This window comes from Macaca nemestrina, chromosome 7, assembly GCF_043159975.1.
Source record: "Macaca nemestrina isolate mMacNem1 chromosome 7, mMacNem.hap1, whole genome shotgun sequence".
Taxonomy (NCBI): domain Eukaryota; kingdom Metazoa; phylum Chordata; class Mammalia; order Primates; family Cercopithecidae; genus Macaca; species Macaca nemestrina.
In genome coordinates, this window is record NC_092131.1 from 88,224,616 (window position 1) to 88,240,738 (window position 16,123).

The window sequence follows — 16,123 nt, forward strand, 5'->3', positions numbered from 1 at the left end:
AGAGGTCTCACTATGTTGCCCAGGCTGGTCCTGAACTCCTGACCTCAAGTGATCCTCCCACCTTAGCCTTCCAAAGTGCTAGGATTATAGGTGTGAGCCACCACACCCGGCCAGAAAATAGGTTCCTGATGGTATAATTCAAGCATTCTGTTAGGCAGAGGTTTCTAATTTGCAGTTTATGGAGATCCTGGGAGGTCCATAAATGGGCTTCATAGACACTCTGAAAATTGAGCACAAAACAGTATATACTCTTATTTTTTCTGTGAAAAAGCTCCATAGCTTTCACCAGATTCTCAAAAGCCTCTGAATCCCACTGACCAGCAATTGTGGGAACAACGGTTAACAAGGCTAAAAGGGTCTCTCTCCTTAGGAACTTAATGGTCTATTGGGAAGAAAGACAAACAGGTGATGTGCTGTATGATAGGGGAAGTATGGGTGTTGTGAAAACAAGGAGAAGGCCACCTAAACCAGACTGGGGCTTGGTGTCAGCACAGGCTTATTTGGAGGAATTGATGATGAAACTGAAGCCTGTAGAGTGAGAGGAAAGTAGCATTTGGCCTTGTAAAGGAGGGGTGGTGTTGGTAGAAGAAAGAGTGTTGCAGGGATCTGCCTGTGCAAAGGCCCAGAGTCAAGAGATATCTTGGCAATTAATAAGCTAAATAAAATTGGTATGATTGAAGCTTAGAGTGCTGAGAGTTAGATTGGGGTGTTAGTGAGAGATGATGCTGGGAGGTGACCAGAAGTCGGGTTTTGTATGTGATGCTGAGGATGCAGAGGGGAGCAAGACAAAGGAGCCCTTACCTTAAGGAGTTTTATTTCAGTAAAGAGAAACAATTAGGCTGGGTACGGTGGCTCACGTCTGTAATCCCGGCACTTTGGGAGGCCAAGGTGAATAGATCATGAGGTCAGGAGATCGAGACCATCCTGACCAACATGGTGAAACCCTGTCTCTACTACAAATACAAAAATTAGCTGGGCATAGTGGCCCATACCTGTAATCCCAGCTACTTGGGAGGCTGAGGCAGGAGAATTGCTTGAACCCGGGAAGTCGAGGTTGCAGTGAGCCGAGACTGCGCCACTGCACTCCAGCCTGGCAACAGAGTGAGAATCAGTCTCAAAAAACAAAAAAACAAAAACAAAGGAGAAACAATTAGCAAGTGGGCTACTAAGAAGCAAACATGCTTTAAAAAAAAAAAAAAAAAAAAGGATTCGGCCAGGTGCAGTGGCTTATGCCTGTAATCCCAGCACTTTGGGAGGCCGAGGTGGGCAGGTCACAAGGTCAGGAGTTCAAGACCAGCCTGGCCAACATAGTGAAACCCTGTCTCTACTAAAAAAAAAAAAAAAAAAAAAAAAAAAAAAAAAATAGCTGGGCGTGGTGGCGGGCACCTGTAATCCCAGCTACTTGGGAGTCTGAGGTAGGAGAATGCCCTGAACCCGGGAGGCGGAGGTTACAGTGAGCCAAGATCGTGCCATTGCACTCCAGCCTGGGTGACAGAGCAAGACTCTGTCTCAAAAAAAAAAAAAAAAAAAAAATTGGAGTCTCACTACGTAGCTCAGCCTGGTTTTAAACTCCTGGGCTCAAGTGATCCTCCTGTCTCAGACTTCGAGATTTGCTGGGGTTACAGGCTACCACATCTGGCTCTAGCAGGGAGGTCCTTTAGACATATCTATATACAGTGTGTCACCACATGGATTAGAGGGTTTCAACAAAGGTGGTGGTAGGAGGAATGGAGAGAATTGGATAGATTTGAGAGACACTGAGGGAGTGGAATCAATAGGATTTGGTAGTCTACTGGATAATAATAACAAATAATAATAACTTCTATGTTGAACACTTAGTGCCAGGCAATGCTCAAACTGCCTAATATTTTTTTCTCATTTATTTCTATAACAACTCTGTGAGGTAAGCATTTTTCTTAATTTTATAAATGTGAAAACTCTAGAGATACAGAGAATTTAAGTATCTTACCCAACCAAGATCCCAAGGTAAAGGAGGATTCAAACTAAAGTCTGTCTCACTTCAAACTCCAGTAGGCAGAGGGGGCAAAGGAAGGGGAATGGATTTGGGGCAGAGATAAGAGAAGGAGAAAGATGATGCATTTAAGATCTGTGGAATCTGGAGCACCTTTGAATCATCCAGAGGGGATACCCAAGAGGCAAATGGATAAAAGAATATGAAGCTCAGGAGGGAGATCTAGGTCCAGGAATAGATCCGTGAGTCGCCAGCATAGAAATGTTATTTGGAGCCACATAGTGGGTGAGACTACCCCAGGAAAATATGTAAAAGGATTAGAATAGAACTCTTTGGAGCATCGATGTTAAGAAATGGCAGAGAAAGAATCCCCAAGAAGATCTAGCCAGAATAGTTTTAAGAAGAAAATCAGGACAGTAGCATCATGGAAAGCAAAGGAAGAGAGAGTTTTAACGAGAGAGTAATCAACAATGTCATATTCTACTTGAGGGGTGAAATGAGATAAGGGCTAAGATGTATTTATTTATGGGAGTAACAAAAAGTTCCTTGGTTACCTAAGAGGACTTGTGGACTGGTGGGGACAGAATCCCATTTAGTTGGTTGAAGAGTGAATAGGAGGCAAGGAAGCTGAGGTGGTAAGTATTGGCAACTTGATTAAAGTACCTGTTTCTCTGGAGCTAAGAACCCACAGTCCAGATTATATTGCGAGGCCCCTCTACTAAGTAGGGATTAAACTGATAGTCCTGTAGCGGGGGTCGCGGGGAGGGGGTGGAGTCTCCTTTATCTTCTTATGAGAAGGCATGTCCCTTCTTCTCCAGTCATTCCTTTTTGTTTCTTTTTTAAGAAATGTATTTTATTTTTTAAAACTTTGTAGAGATGGGGTTTCACCGTGTTGCCCAGGCTTGCCTCGAACTCCTGGACTCAAGCAATCCTCTTGGCTTAGCTCCCAAAGTGTTGGGATTATAGGCATGAGCCACTGCACCGGCCTTTTCTTAATATCTCTGCTCTTAAGCCTCTGCCTTACCTTTTCCCTACCCCTCTCTCTTAGAATATTCTCTGGATGAACCCAGTCCTAAGAAAAACAACATTCATTGTTTTCCACTTGCAAATCACTGGCATTATCGGGAGGGCTGTGGCGAAGATATGCTCTCCTACAAATACATGCTCAGTGCAGCCAGGTGCTCATCTCCTGTCTTTCTCTCCTTCTAGGCATATACAAACTGAGTTTCAGCCATGGAAAAACCCCATGGCCATGTGTCTGCCCATCCAGACATCCTCTCCTTGGAGAACTGGTGCCTGGCTATGCTCCCTGACTTACAGCCCATGGAGAAACTACATCAGCATATATCTGCCCACTCAGATATCCTCTCCTTGAAGAACCAGTGCCTAGCCACGCTTCCTGACCTGAAGACTGTAGAAAAACCACATGGATATGTGTCTGCCCACCCAGACATCCTCTCCTTGGAGAACCGGTGCCTGGCCACACTTTCTGACCTGAAGACCATGGAGAAACCACATGGACATGTTTCTGCCCACCCAGACATCCTCTCCTTGGAGAACCGGTGCCTGGCCACCCTCCCTAGTCTAAAGAGCACTGTGTCTGCCAGCCGCTTGTTCCAGAGTCTACAGATATCTCACATGACGCAAGCTGATTTGTACTGTGTGAACAACAGCAATTTCCTGCTCTCTGAGCCTCCAAGTTGGAGCGCTCAGCATTTCTCTAAGGGACTAGACCTTTCAACCTGCCCTATAGCCCTGAAATCTCTCTCTGCCACAGGAACAGTTCAGGAAGCAACTTTGGTAATAGCTCCAGGCACGCATCTTGACTCCAGCCATGTCTGTTGTGCTCTCTTGTCTCTAGCTTTCAGTGTCTCAGTTTCCCTCTGTGCTGCTCTGTGTCTGGCTATCTTCTCTCCTCAGAGCCTCTCCTAAGATACCCTTTGTTGCAGGACCATCTTCACTGGCATCGTTACTTTTATTGCATATCTACTTTGGAGATTTTGTGCAATAGATCAAAAACAATTCCTGTCCTGGCTGGGCGCAGTGGCTCATGCCTGTAATCCCAGCACTTTGGGAGGCCAAGGCAGGTGGAGTCCAGGAGTTCGAGACCAGCCTGGGCAACATGGTGAAACCCCATCTCTACCAAAAATACAAAAATTAGTTGGGTGTGGTGGTGTGCACCTGTAATCCCAGCTACTTGGGAGACTGAGGCACGAAAATTGCTTAAACCCGGGAGGCGAGATCGCATCACTGCACTCCAGCCTGGGCAACAGAGCGAGACTGTCTCAAAAAGATGAAAGCCCAAAAGACCATAACAGAAAACAGTCCCTGTCCTTAGGAAGCCTCTGCTCGGGAGGGCCAGCGTAATGTCACTATAGCAGAGTCAGTTAGGTGCTTTTGAGATCAGGCATGAGATACATCTACTAATTAATTTTCCAACAGCCCTATCAGGGCCTATACCAGAGACCACTTAATTGTGTGTGCATGTGCAAACACATATCCACTTTTACACATCTACATGCCTACATTTAGTATACAATTCAGAATCACTAGATAGACACACATTGCTTCTGTATATACTTGTGTTTCGGGTTGAGGGACAAGGCTAATCTGAACTTTTTCTGTCTCTGCCAATTACAAACTATGTAATCTTGGGCAACCTCTTAACCCTTTAGAGCTTTAATTTCCTCACCTTTAAAATGAATTTAATGAAAATCTACTTCACAGGGTTATCAGGATTACAACTACTGCCATCTTAACATTCATTTAGGGCTTTGCATTTTGCAGAGTCACACATACATATATCACTCCATTTAATTTCCCAGAGGCCCTATCAGATAGGTGGTAGTGAATGAGAGAAAGCTGAGGTTCAGAGAGGCTAAGCAGCCCAAGACTGCTGGGGGATTAATATAGGGCTTTGCCCTTTTTCTTTTGACCCCCAAAACATCTTACCAATATCCTAAAAGGTGTGTGAAGAGCCCCATGCTCCCAGATTGTGACATCAATGAAGAGATGAAAGCAGGGGCAGATTATGAAGCATGTGGGCGAAGGCTCTGAAGGTTGAGTAGAGCAAGGTGGTGTGTGAGAGCAGTAAGTCAGGACACATCAGTGCTGGCGTGTGAAGGGAGAGGGAGAGGAGATTAGAGGTGCTATTAATGGAGATTTAGACTTTTCCCATGTCCTGGTGCTGCCTTCAGATCCATCTGGGTTTGAGGGTCTGTGGATACATTCTGTGATTCATAACTGCCACTACTATCCCCAGGGTCGTTGGTTTGATTCAAAAGAGAAGAAAGGGGCAGAGACCCAAATGCCTTCTTACAGTCTGAGCTTGGGAGAGGAGGAGGAGGAGGTGGAGGATCTGGCCTTGAAGCTCACCTCTGGAGACTCTGAATCTCATCCAGAGCCTACTGACCAGGTCCTTCAGGAAAAGAAGGTAAAAGTTCAAGAGTTGGGGAAAAGTTAATGGTGTGGAGGGGAGGTTGGGGGTGGAGTACTTGAACCAGGTCCCCTCCCCAGTTGGAAGGGGAAGGTAGGGATACAACCCAGCTCTTATTTCTCACTTCCTAATGCCCTTTTCTTTCTTTTCTTTTTTCCTTTCCTTTCCTTTCCTTTCCTTTCCTTTCCTTTCCTTTCCTTTCCTTTCCTTTCCTTTCCTTTCCTTTCCTTTCCTTTCCTTTCCTTTCCTTTCCTTTCCTTTCCTTTCCCTTTCTCCCTCTGTCTCTCTCTCTGTCTCTCTCTCTCCCTCTCCCTCTCTCTTTCTCTCTCTCTCTCCTTCATTCCTTTTTGAGATGGAGTCTCGCTGTGTCGCCTAGGCTGGAGTGCAATGGCACGATCTCAGCTCATTGCAACCTCTGCCTCCTGGCTTCAAGTTATTCTCCTGCCTCAGCCTCCAGGGTAGCTGGAATTACAGGCATGCGCCGCCGTGCCTGGCTAATTTTTGGGTCTTCAGTAGAGATGGGGTTTCGCCATGTTGGCCAGGCTGCTCTTGAGCTCCTGACCTCAGGTGATCTGCCCGCCTCAGTCTCCCAGAGTGCTGGGATTACAGACGTGAGCAACCATGCCTGGTCCTAGTCCCCTTTTCTAAGTTCTCAATTGGACTCCACATCTCGGGTCCATTCTCTCTGTCCTTGATTTTGTAAGTTAGTCTGCATGGATGCTTAAGTTGGTCCTTATTACCTCTCTTCTCATTTCTTCCCTCTCTTTCTCAATTCCAAGATGGCTCTATTGAGCTTGCTGTGCTCTACTCTGGTCTCAGAAGTAAACATGAAAGATGCATCTGACCCCACCCTGGCTGCCATTTTTGAAAACTGTCGTGAACTTGCGCCCCTGGAGCCTGAGTTTATCCTCAAGGTATTGTGGTGTGAAGGAGGGGATGGGGGTGTAAAGCTAGCAGACAGGGAGTGTGGTTACGGTGTGTGGAGGGATGGTGACTAGCCTCATGCTGAGGATGGGAGGAGCTTCTCTGAGGAGCTTCTCTGAGGAAGAATTTCTGGGTGAGTCTGAGGCCTAGTCCCTGTGGTTCAGTGAAGAGTGGGGGAAGAGTATACTAGGCTTGGTTTGTTAGTAAGTGCCCATTCTCTCAAGGAGCTTATAGTGTTGTTAGGGAAGCAAAATACTTTTCCAAATATCATACAAATACAGCTGGAATATTACATAGTGAACATTTCTGAAGCAGAGAAGAGCGGTGTGGGAAATATCTTCTATGATGCTTTGGAAAATGGCAGGTTTAATGAATGATTTGAACCCTGGATAATTTTTTGGTAGATATTGATGCAGGAGGTCTTCCAAAGAAGGAAAAGGCCTGGTTGACTTGCAAGGCAGTCAGTAGACTCAGAAGAAGACATGCTGGAAAGGTGGGTAAGGGATAGAATATGGAGGACTTAGAATGCCAAGTCAGGCAGCCTGGGCTTCGTATTTTGTGGACAATGTGGAGGGCTCAGGAAAGGTTTTATACAGGCACACTCAATCAGCAAGTAAGTTCAGGGCAGAAAGCTACGGGAGGAGTGGCTGAGATTCTAGTCCTCTTACCTTGTGTCCTAGGCATCTTTGTATGCCAGGCAGCAGCTGAACGTCCGGAATGTGGCCAATAAAATCTTGGCCATTGCTGCCTTCTTACCGGCGTGCCGCCCCCACCTGCGACGATATTTCTGTGCCATTGTCCAGCTGCCTTCTGACTGGATCCAGGTGGCTGAGCTTTACCAGGTATGGTGCTCATTTCCCTGAGCTTGGGCCTTCCCTTGGTTCCTTCTCTTATGCTCACTGCATCCTTGGAGAAAATTCTCAGGCAGTTTGGCTTCCCCTCAGCTTTCCTCAGCATTGGTGCCCAGACAGGACAGCTTCTCCCTCTACTAGGCTGGGTTGCCCAACATGGAGAAGATGATTGAGAAGGACTGGATCAAAGTTTGAGGAAAAAAATGGTCTTATTTTGGACCTCATGCTTTTTTTTTTTTTTTTTTTTTTTTTTTGGAGTTTCACTCTTGTTGCCCAGGCTGGAGTACAATGGTGTGATCTTGGCTCACTGCAACCGCCGTCTCCCGGGTTCAAGTGATTCTCCTGCCTCAGCCTCCCGAGTAGCTGGGATTACAGGTGTGCACTACCACGCCTGGCTAGGTTTTGTGTTGTTAGTAGAGATGGGGTTTCACCATCATGGCCAGGCTGATCTTGAACTCCTGACCTCAGGTGATCCACTGGCCTTGGCCTCCCTAAGTGCTGGGATTACAGGTGTAAAGGCGAGCCACCCCGCCCAGCCTGGACCTCATGTTTCTAATGAAGAAATGAAAATCAGTACCACAGAAATTGTGATTTTGGAGCTAGGGCTGGGAAGTTGCTCGCTTTTCTGTGCTCTCATGTATCTCCATGAAGTGGCCTCGTTTTGTTTTGGAGGGTTGATTTGGGTCTTGCTTCTAATGGTCTCCTCTCTCTTTGACAGAGCCTGGCTGAGGGAGATGAGAATAAGCTGGTGCCCCTGCCCGCCTGTCTCCGTGCTGCTATGACGGACAAATTTGCCCAGTTTGACGAGTACCAGCTGGCTAAGTATAACCCTCGGAAGCACCGGGCCAAGAGACACCCCCGCAGGCCACCCCGCTCTCCAGTCAGTCACTGCCCCAGCCCTTGACCCACGCCCCTTTTCTCCGGGAAGGGCAGGACAAGGGAGTATGCTGATGCTGGGGAGTCCTACACCAGGAGCAAAGAGAGTCAGAGAAATTCAGGGGAGTGGGGTAGAGCTCGGGTGCATACGGTGCAGGGCAGGCTTCTTTTCTAGCTGGCTTCCTTTTTGGTAGAGATGCACCTTCAGGGCTACTGACTGGGTCTCTTCAGGGACAGCCTCCATTTCCCTTTTTGAAACTGCTTCTCCTGTCCCTACAGAGGATGGAGCCTCCATTTTCTCGCAGACCTTTTCCAAGGTACATAGTGTTTCTTAGAGATGAGCAGAAAAAGGTGAGTTCCTTCTTCTGGGGTTGTAGATGTGCATGTACAATCTTTTCTGGAATAATATTTAGGAACAAAATTCCATTAGTATTAAAAATACTTTCTGCCTTGGAATTCTTGGCTGTGATTGTGGGTAAGGTTCTGAGAGCACTGGGAAAGGCATGTGGTTTTATACTTTTTTTTTTTTTTTTTTGGAAACAGAGTCACACACTGTTGCCCAGGCTGAAGTGCTGCAGTGGCGCGGTCTTGGCTCACTGCAACCTCCACCTCCCAGGCTCAAGCGATTCTCCTGCCTCAGCCTCCTAAGTAGCTGGGACTACAGGCATGTGCCACCACGCCCAGCTAATTTTTGTATTTTTAGTAGAGACGGGGTTTCACCATGTTGACCAGGCTGGTCTCGAACTCCTGACCTCGTGATCCACCCGCCTTGACCTCCCAAAGTGCTGGGGTTACAGACGTGAACCACCGCGCCCAGCCAGTATAGTACTTTACTGCCAGGTGACATGTCAGTAAAGTTGGATAAGTGAGTTAAAAACATTATGAAATATTTACCTTTCACAGGAAGTTTTAAAAACAAACCAAACAAAATCTTTTTTACTTTCATACAAATAAGGTATTGTACTTAGCAGTTAAGAGCATAGAATCTGGATTCAGGTCACCTGGGTTTGCATCTTCCGTCCACCCCTTACTGGCTATGAGACTTTGGTCAAATGATTTAACCTCTCTTGCCTCAGTTTTCTCATGTATTAGATGAGAACAAAGCAGAACCTACATTGTTGGATTGTTATAAAGATTAAATAAGTTAGTATATTTAAAGTATTTCTAGCAATTCCTGGCAGTAAATAAGTGTAGCTATCACTACCATCATCATTATTAAAACAGAGGATTAGGAAAATACATATTAGCGTTACAAGAAAGAACACATTCTCCATTGGTCAACTCGTCTTTTCATCCCATTAATATATCCTAAATTTAGTTCTTTTACCATAGAAGATTCTGAGAGCTACCTACTTTTAGTTTTTATTTATTTATTTGTTTTTGAGACAGAGTCTCACTCTATAGCCCAGGCTGGAATGCAGTGGTGCTATCTTGGCTTACTGCAATCTCCACCTCCTGGGTTCAAGCAATTCTCTTGCCTCAGCCTCTCAAGTAGTTGGGAGTACAGACGTGCACCACCACGCCCAGCTAATTTTTTTTTTTTTTTTTTAGTAGAGAGGGGGTTTCACCATGTTGGTCAGACTGGTCTCGAACTCCTGACCTCCTACTCCTCCCTCCCGAGTAGTTGGGATTCAAATGATCCACCTGCCTGGGCCTCCCAAAGTGCTAGGGTTACAGGCATGAGCCACCACACCCGGCCTACTTTTAGTTTTTAAACTCCTCGTAACCTGCATTGTGCTTGTTTCTTCATTTATCTATTAGAGTCTCAGTGATTTAAATCGGAGCTGATTTTCTCTTTCCCCTCCTCTACAAACAAAGCTGTCCTATGTTCATTCTATCCCCACCTTGTTTCTCACAAGCCAGTCATCCCATGTTGACCGCTTGTGTGAATGAAATGGTGACCCCAAAGAGCTGCCATCCTGTGCTCACCATGGGAACTCTTGTTGCCAGAGATTTGTATCCTCTATTCCTACTCCTTGGCCAAATCTATTTTGAGGAAAGAAATTACCACATAGGGATAGGATGGTTTTACAATCTGTTTTACTGAAGAAAGTTCCCATGGTCATGGATGAAAGGACCCCTGTGGGACTTGGGGATGTTTCCACAGTTTGAGAAGGCCTATGATACAGTGTCAGAGAAAAAGAATCCTCCAAGGTTCACCCTGAAGAAGCTGGTTCAGCGACTGCACATCCACGAGCCTGCGCAGCACGTTCAAGCCCTGCTGGGTTACAGGTGAGGAGCTCCACCCTGAGCATGCATTCCGTCTAAGTAATTCCGTAACTTTTCAACATCCATGGCCCCTATCCCAGTAGTTCTCAAACCCAGCAACATGACTTTAGGCAGATCTGCCCTGTAGACATGACTAGCTTTCCAATGGCTGGCTTTCATTTTCTGACTCACCTGTAAACATGACTCACCTTTCCTTTTCTGAGTTATTTTTAGGCATATTTGGGCAGACATGCCCTGTAAACGTGACTCACCTTTCCTTTTCTGAGTTCTTTTCTTGCCGACTCTGAAATGATAGACTTCTTTCTTGCCTGTCCTCAGATACCCCTCCAACCTACAGCTCTTTTCTCGAAGTCGCCTTCCCGGGCCTTGGGATTCTAGCAGAGCTGGGAAGAGGATGAAGCTGTCTAGGCCAGAGACCTGGGAGCGGGAGCTGAGCCTACGGGGGAACAAAGCGTCGGTCTGGGAGGAACTCATTGGTAGAGTGACCTTGACCATCACATTCCCTCCTTCTCTTCCCCATTTATGCCTCCACATTTTAGAGCCTCACTAGAAGATTTCTGTGGAATGATGAAGTTATTGTTTTGCCTGGTAGTTGTATTACTGAAAATGACTTGATTTATAAGGTCTGCCATTGACTACACCAAAGTAAACAGTGGTACCTGCTTTGAGTAATGTTGGCATCATCCATCATTGTACCAGATGTAGTTAGGTGATGCACAAGTTTTTATCAACATACGACAAAAGTACCTTCTCTCTGATTGTGCTTGTATCAATATCTCTGTAACTCATTCCAAAAAAGGTAGGACTGGCACATGGCATGTTGGAATCTGTACAGAAACTCTTATTGTATTTAGGACATGGAAGTTTTAGGTAATTTGCCCACACTGATACAGGAAAAAAAAAAATTCAGATAAAGGAGGACCAAGTTATCTTTCTCTGTTTTTTTTTTTTTTTTGGTCTACTTTTAATGATAGCAGGTTGTTTCTTTCATTTTTTACTTTATAAAATTTTTACTTTAAAAAAAAAAATTTTAGAGACAAGGTCTTTCTAATGTTGCCCAGGCTGGTCTCAAACTCATGGCCTCAAGCAATTCTCCTACCTTGGCCTCCCAAAGTGTTGGAATTACAGGCATGAGCCACTGCACCCACACACAAACACTCACACACACACACCTGCCCCCAATTGACAGCCTCTTCCCTGATAGTTGAAACCACATGGGGTGGAGTAGAATAAAGGGGCCTGGATAGAAGCTGATATATGTAGATAATTCTTTTTTTTTTCTTTTTGAGATGGAGTTTTGCTCTTTTTGCCCAGGCCGGAATGCAATGGCGCAATCTTGGCTCACTGCAACCTCCACGCCCTGCCTCAGCCTCCTGAGTAGCTGGGATTACAGGTGCACGCCAACACGCCCAGCTAATTTTGTATTTTTAGTAAAGATGGGGTTTCACCATGTTGGCTCAGCTGGTCTTGAACTCCTGACCTCCAGTAATCCACCCGCCTCGGCCTCCCAAAGTGCTGGGATTATAGGCGTGAGCCACTGCGCCCGGCCATATGAAGATAATTCTATATGCACCCATCTCCACTTCCTCCCTCTGGTTGAGAACCATTGTCCCTGAAAATGTAAGGACCTGTAAATTTATTCTTTTAATATCATTTATCCTGGTTGAGGCAGATGCCCATAGTCTAATCCCATGGTGGCTAGAGTCTCTTTTTTTAATCATATACTACAAAAACAATTTTTAGGATACATCAGAATATATATGTACCTTTTTTTTTTTTTTTTTTAAAGAAACAGGGCCTCGCTTTGTTGCCAAGGCTGGTCTTCAATTGCTGGGATTACAGATGTAAGCCACTGTGCCCAGCCAAAAATAAATATAAATAAATAAAAGGAAATATATAAAAAAAAAGATGTAAGTATAAAATATAAGATAAAAATGTGATTGGGTATACAGAACCCTTTTTGGAGACCACAGATCTCATTAATAACTCATTAACATTTTTTGGAATGAAATTAGTGAATTTTGCAATCTGAAGGATAAATGTCCAGTTTATTTTCTAATATCACCAGTATGATATTGGACTTACTTTCTCATCAGAAATGATCTAGAAAACCTTTTATACATAGTAACAGTTGAAAAAACTTGAGTCGACAATGGATGCAATAGTTCATTTACAGTACATATACAACCTAATTGTTCTGTACAGTTTGTGAATCAGAATTATGACCGGAGGCCAGGCACCATGGCTCACGCCTGTAATCCCAGCACCTTGGGAGGCTGGGGCGGGCAAATTGCTTGAGCTCAGGAGTTTGAGATCAGCCTGAGCAACATGGTGAAACCCCGTCTCTACCAAAAATACAAAAATTAGCTGAGCATGGTGGTTGATGTCTGTGGTCCCAGCTGCTTGGTAGGTTGAGGCAGGAGGATTGCTTGAGCCTGGGAGGTGGAGGTTGCAGTGAGCCAAGATGGTGCCACTGGGTGACAGAGTGAGACTCCATCTCAAAAATAAGAAAAAGAATTATGACTGGAGAATCCCAAGACTTCCAGAGGGCTAAAAGCTTCCAGCTATAATTCAAATGAGACTTAGATCCCCTTTACAAAGGGAACACCGTTTGCCTGATGGAAGCTGCTGATGGTGTGGGCTGGTGCATAAGCACAGTGTGGGACTGACAGACCTGGCCTCTAAAGTGGTTCGAATGCACCTCTGTCCAGGAAAAGAAAATCACACCTCCTATTTATGTTTACTTTTATCTAAAAGAAAAAAAATTTCCCAATATTTAGCATGCAGATTGAACCCACATAGTCACTCAGTCCATACGATACAGTGTTACATGTTATGTGTAATAGTTGAGGTTTTCTGAGCATCCACAATCTGAGGGCATTAATGGCACCCCTTCACTCTTTTTTTTTTTTTTAATTTTGGTTTCTACATAATTTGATCTATAGCAATTTTTCTTTCAATTGTAGATGGATTTGGAATTATATTATTCAGTATTAACCGAACTAACCCTTTAAAATTGATATAACCCTTAAAAATATTATTATTAAGAAACGATGGCCTGGGCATGGTGGCTCACGCCTGTAATTCCAGCACTTTGGGAGGCCGAGGCGGGCAGATCACTGGAGATCAGGAGTTCAAGACCAGCCTGGCCAACATGGTGAAACCCCGTCTCTACTAAAAATACAAAATTAGCCAGGCGTGGTGGTGGGCACCTGTAATCCCAGCTACTTGGGAGGCTGAGGCAGGACAATTACTTGAATCCAGGAAGCAGAGGTTGCAGTGAGCTGAGATCGTGCCACTGCACTCCAGCCTGGGTGACAGAGTGAGACTCCGTCCCCCCCCAGAAAAAAAGAGAAAAGAAACTATGGCTTGAAGATAATGATAACACAGGGACAAGTGAACAATAAGAAAGTGACAGAGATCAGAGGTGAAATTCTATCTCCAGTGCAAATCTTCTTCACCTATATTTAAGCTAAAAAAGTAATGACTAATCAAATATAAGAAATTGGTTAAAAAACTTAAAAATTATGAAGACTATTTGAAATATAGATTTACATTCATATAAATGGAGAACTTTTTTTTTTTTCCAAGACAGAGTCTTGCTTTGTCACCCAGGCTACGGTGCAGTGGCATGATCTCAGTTCACTGCAACCTTCGCCTTTTGGTTTCAAGCAATTCTCCTGACGCAGCCTTCCAAGTGGCTGGGATTAAAGGCACCTGACACCACGCCTGGCTAATTTTTGTGTTTTTGTAGAGATGGGGTTTCATAAATGGTGAACCTTCTTTTAAGTGGATATTGTGCCTTGAAATATTAACTAATGAATGTACTACATTATGTTAATATATACTTCATAAATCAACTTACACTATGAAATTTCTCTTTTGGCCATCTAAAAAGTTTAGAAACCTTTGCTCTAGACTAGAGAATACATTTTGCCAGTTGAACCCAATCTTAGGGCTAGAGCCAACAGATAAAGTGGTAACATAAGTTGTTTATTGAAACAGCCATCCCATAAACAGTGTTGCATAAAGTTTGTTCCAAACTTCAGGCCAACCCTGTTTTTACTCTTTCTAAGCCTTTAAAACATTTTGAGTAGAGGAGATTATATGTGAATTCCTCACTTCCTCTATCTTGGACTTTCTACATGCCTGGTCTCTGAACTTCTTGCTCTGGTCTCTGACCTCTCTCTAATCATCCCTCATTTGCTTTTTTTTTTTTTGAGACAGTCTTGCTATGTTGCCCAGCCTGGACTCCAATTCCAGGGTCCTGGGCTCAAGTGATCCTTCTGTCTCAGCCTTCTTGGCAGCTGAGATTATAGGTGCATGCCACTGTGCCTGGCCTCCTTATTTGTTTTTCTCACTCTGTGCCCCATATTCCACAGAAAATGGGAAGCTTCCCTTCATGGCCATGCTTCGGAACCTGTGCAACCTGCTGCGGGTTGGAATCAGTGCCCGCCACCATGAGCTCATTCTGCAGAGACTCCAGCATGCGGTATGTGTGAGGGGCTGGTAGCCATGGGGCCCAGCAACTAGATGTGCATGAGGACAGGCCACTGCTGCTTTGGAGGCCAGGCTTTTTCACGTGGCAGAGGAAGGTATGGCCACCAAGTTGTTTCCATGTGGGCTGTAAGTAGGTCTGGAAATACAGATAGGTTGAGGGAGATAAGTTTGGGGGTTCAGTACATCCTTTGAGAAGTTACAATAGAGTATAAGAACTTTCATTTTAATTTTCTGAGCTCAGTGACTTACCAGGAAGAGACACTTCTGTGATGTAACTGATTTCAGAAGGAGTCTTTATTTTTTATTTATAGAGATGGAGTTTTGCCATGTTGGCAAGGCTGGTCTCGAACTCGTGAGCCCAGACAGTCCACCGGTCTCAGGCTCCCAAAGTGCTGGGATTACAGGCGTGAGCCACCACACCCCGCCCAGAGGGAGTCTTAAAAGAAACAGGGCTCTTTCTGTTACTTTCTCTTCTTTTGTTACCTCTTCTCACACCCTAAAATGATGACTTTTTTCTTTCTTCTTCTTATCCCTTTTCTATATCTCTTGTCTAAGTTCATTTTGTCCTTCTGTGCCTTCTCGCAAAGCTAATAGAGTGGACCTCTGAAGCCCCCCATACTCCCGGCTCCTCTGCTCATGACCCCTCCCTCCCTTGCTTTCTAGAAGTCGGTGATCCACAGTCGGCAGTTTCCATTCAGATTTCTTAATGCCCATGATTCCATTGATGCCCTTGAGGCTCAACTCAGAAACCAAGGTATTCTCCCCCTTCTTCCAACTCCTGTTTGCCTCTCATATCTGACAGTAAATGAAGCAGCAGCACCAATATTTTCAGCCTCTTGCCTTGCAGTCTCAGGGTGTGTTGGGGTAGGGGGCAGAAGTCAGGCACTTGCCAGCCCCAAGGGTTGGGGCTCAGGCCACATTACTGGTAGGAAAAGATGAGGGAATGGAAGCTGCCTAACTCAGAAATTTACCTGTCATACAGCATTGCCCTTTCCTTCTAATACAACACTGATGAGGCGGATACTGACTAGAAATGACAAGAACCGTCCCAGGCGGAGGTTTCTTTGCCACCTAAGCTGTCAGCAGCTTCGGACAGTAATGAGGATACCTGTGATGTATGAGAAGCTTAAGAGGGAGAAGCTGAGAGTACACAAGGCCAGGTATGTATGCACTGTCTGGGAGCCAAGGGTGGGCAATCGGGGCTACCCTGGTACAGGCTGGAAGTCATCTGGGAAGCCCAGCTGTTTTTCTGTAAAGATTTGCTTGTCAGTCATCGCAATGGCTCAGAACTGCCTGGTTTTTTGCACAGCACACCTTGTCTTTAACATTGTCCGA

The 16,123-nt window shown here is 45.1% G+C and overlaps 1 protein-coding gene across 5 annotated transcripts in view; it reads left to right on the forward strand.

The window, feature by feature from the left end:
* LOC105499198 (telomerase associated protein 1) overlaps positions 1–16,123 on the forward strand; it is a 60,036-nt gene that overhangs the window by 17,418 nt on the left and 26,495 nt on the right. For 4 of the 5 annotated variants that reach the window (XR_011626043.1, XM_071100531.1, XM_011771700.3 and 1 more), the window contains exons 2-12: positions 3,182–3,772; positions 5,235–5,405; positions 6,188–6,322; positions 7,013–7,174; positions 7,902–8,063; positions 8,339–8,410; positions 10,167–10,291; positions 10,607–10,764; positions 14,671–14,780; positions 15,452–15,542; positions 15,771–15,948. Coding sequence is in view for 4 of the 5 variants with exons in the window: in XM_071100531.1 (XP_070956632.1) it covers positions 3,206–3,772; positions 5,235–5,405; positions 6,188–6,322; positions 7,013–7,174; positions 7,902–8,063; positions 8,339–8,410; positions 10,167–10,291; positions 10,607–10,764; positions 14,671–14,780; positions 15,452–15,542; positions 15,771–15,948 (1,931 nt within the window). In the remaining variant the exon portion in view is untranslated. Of the gene's footprint in view, positions 1–3,181; positions 3,786–5,234; positions 5,406–6,187; positions 6,323–7,012; positions 7,175–7,901; positions 8,064–8,338; positions 8,411–10,166; positions 10,292–10,606; positions 10,765–14,670; positions 14,781–15,451; positions 15,543–15,770; positions 15,949–16,123 lie in introns of those variants that run through there. The other variant, XM_011771702.2, reaches the window with a different exon arrangement.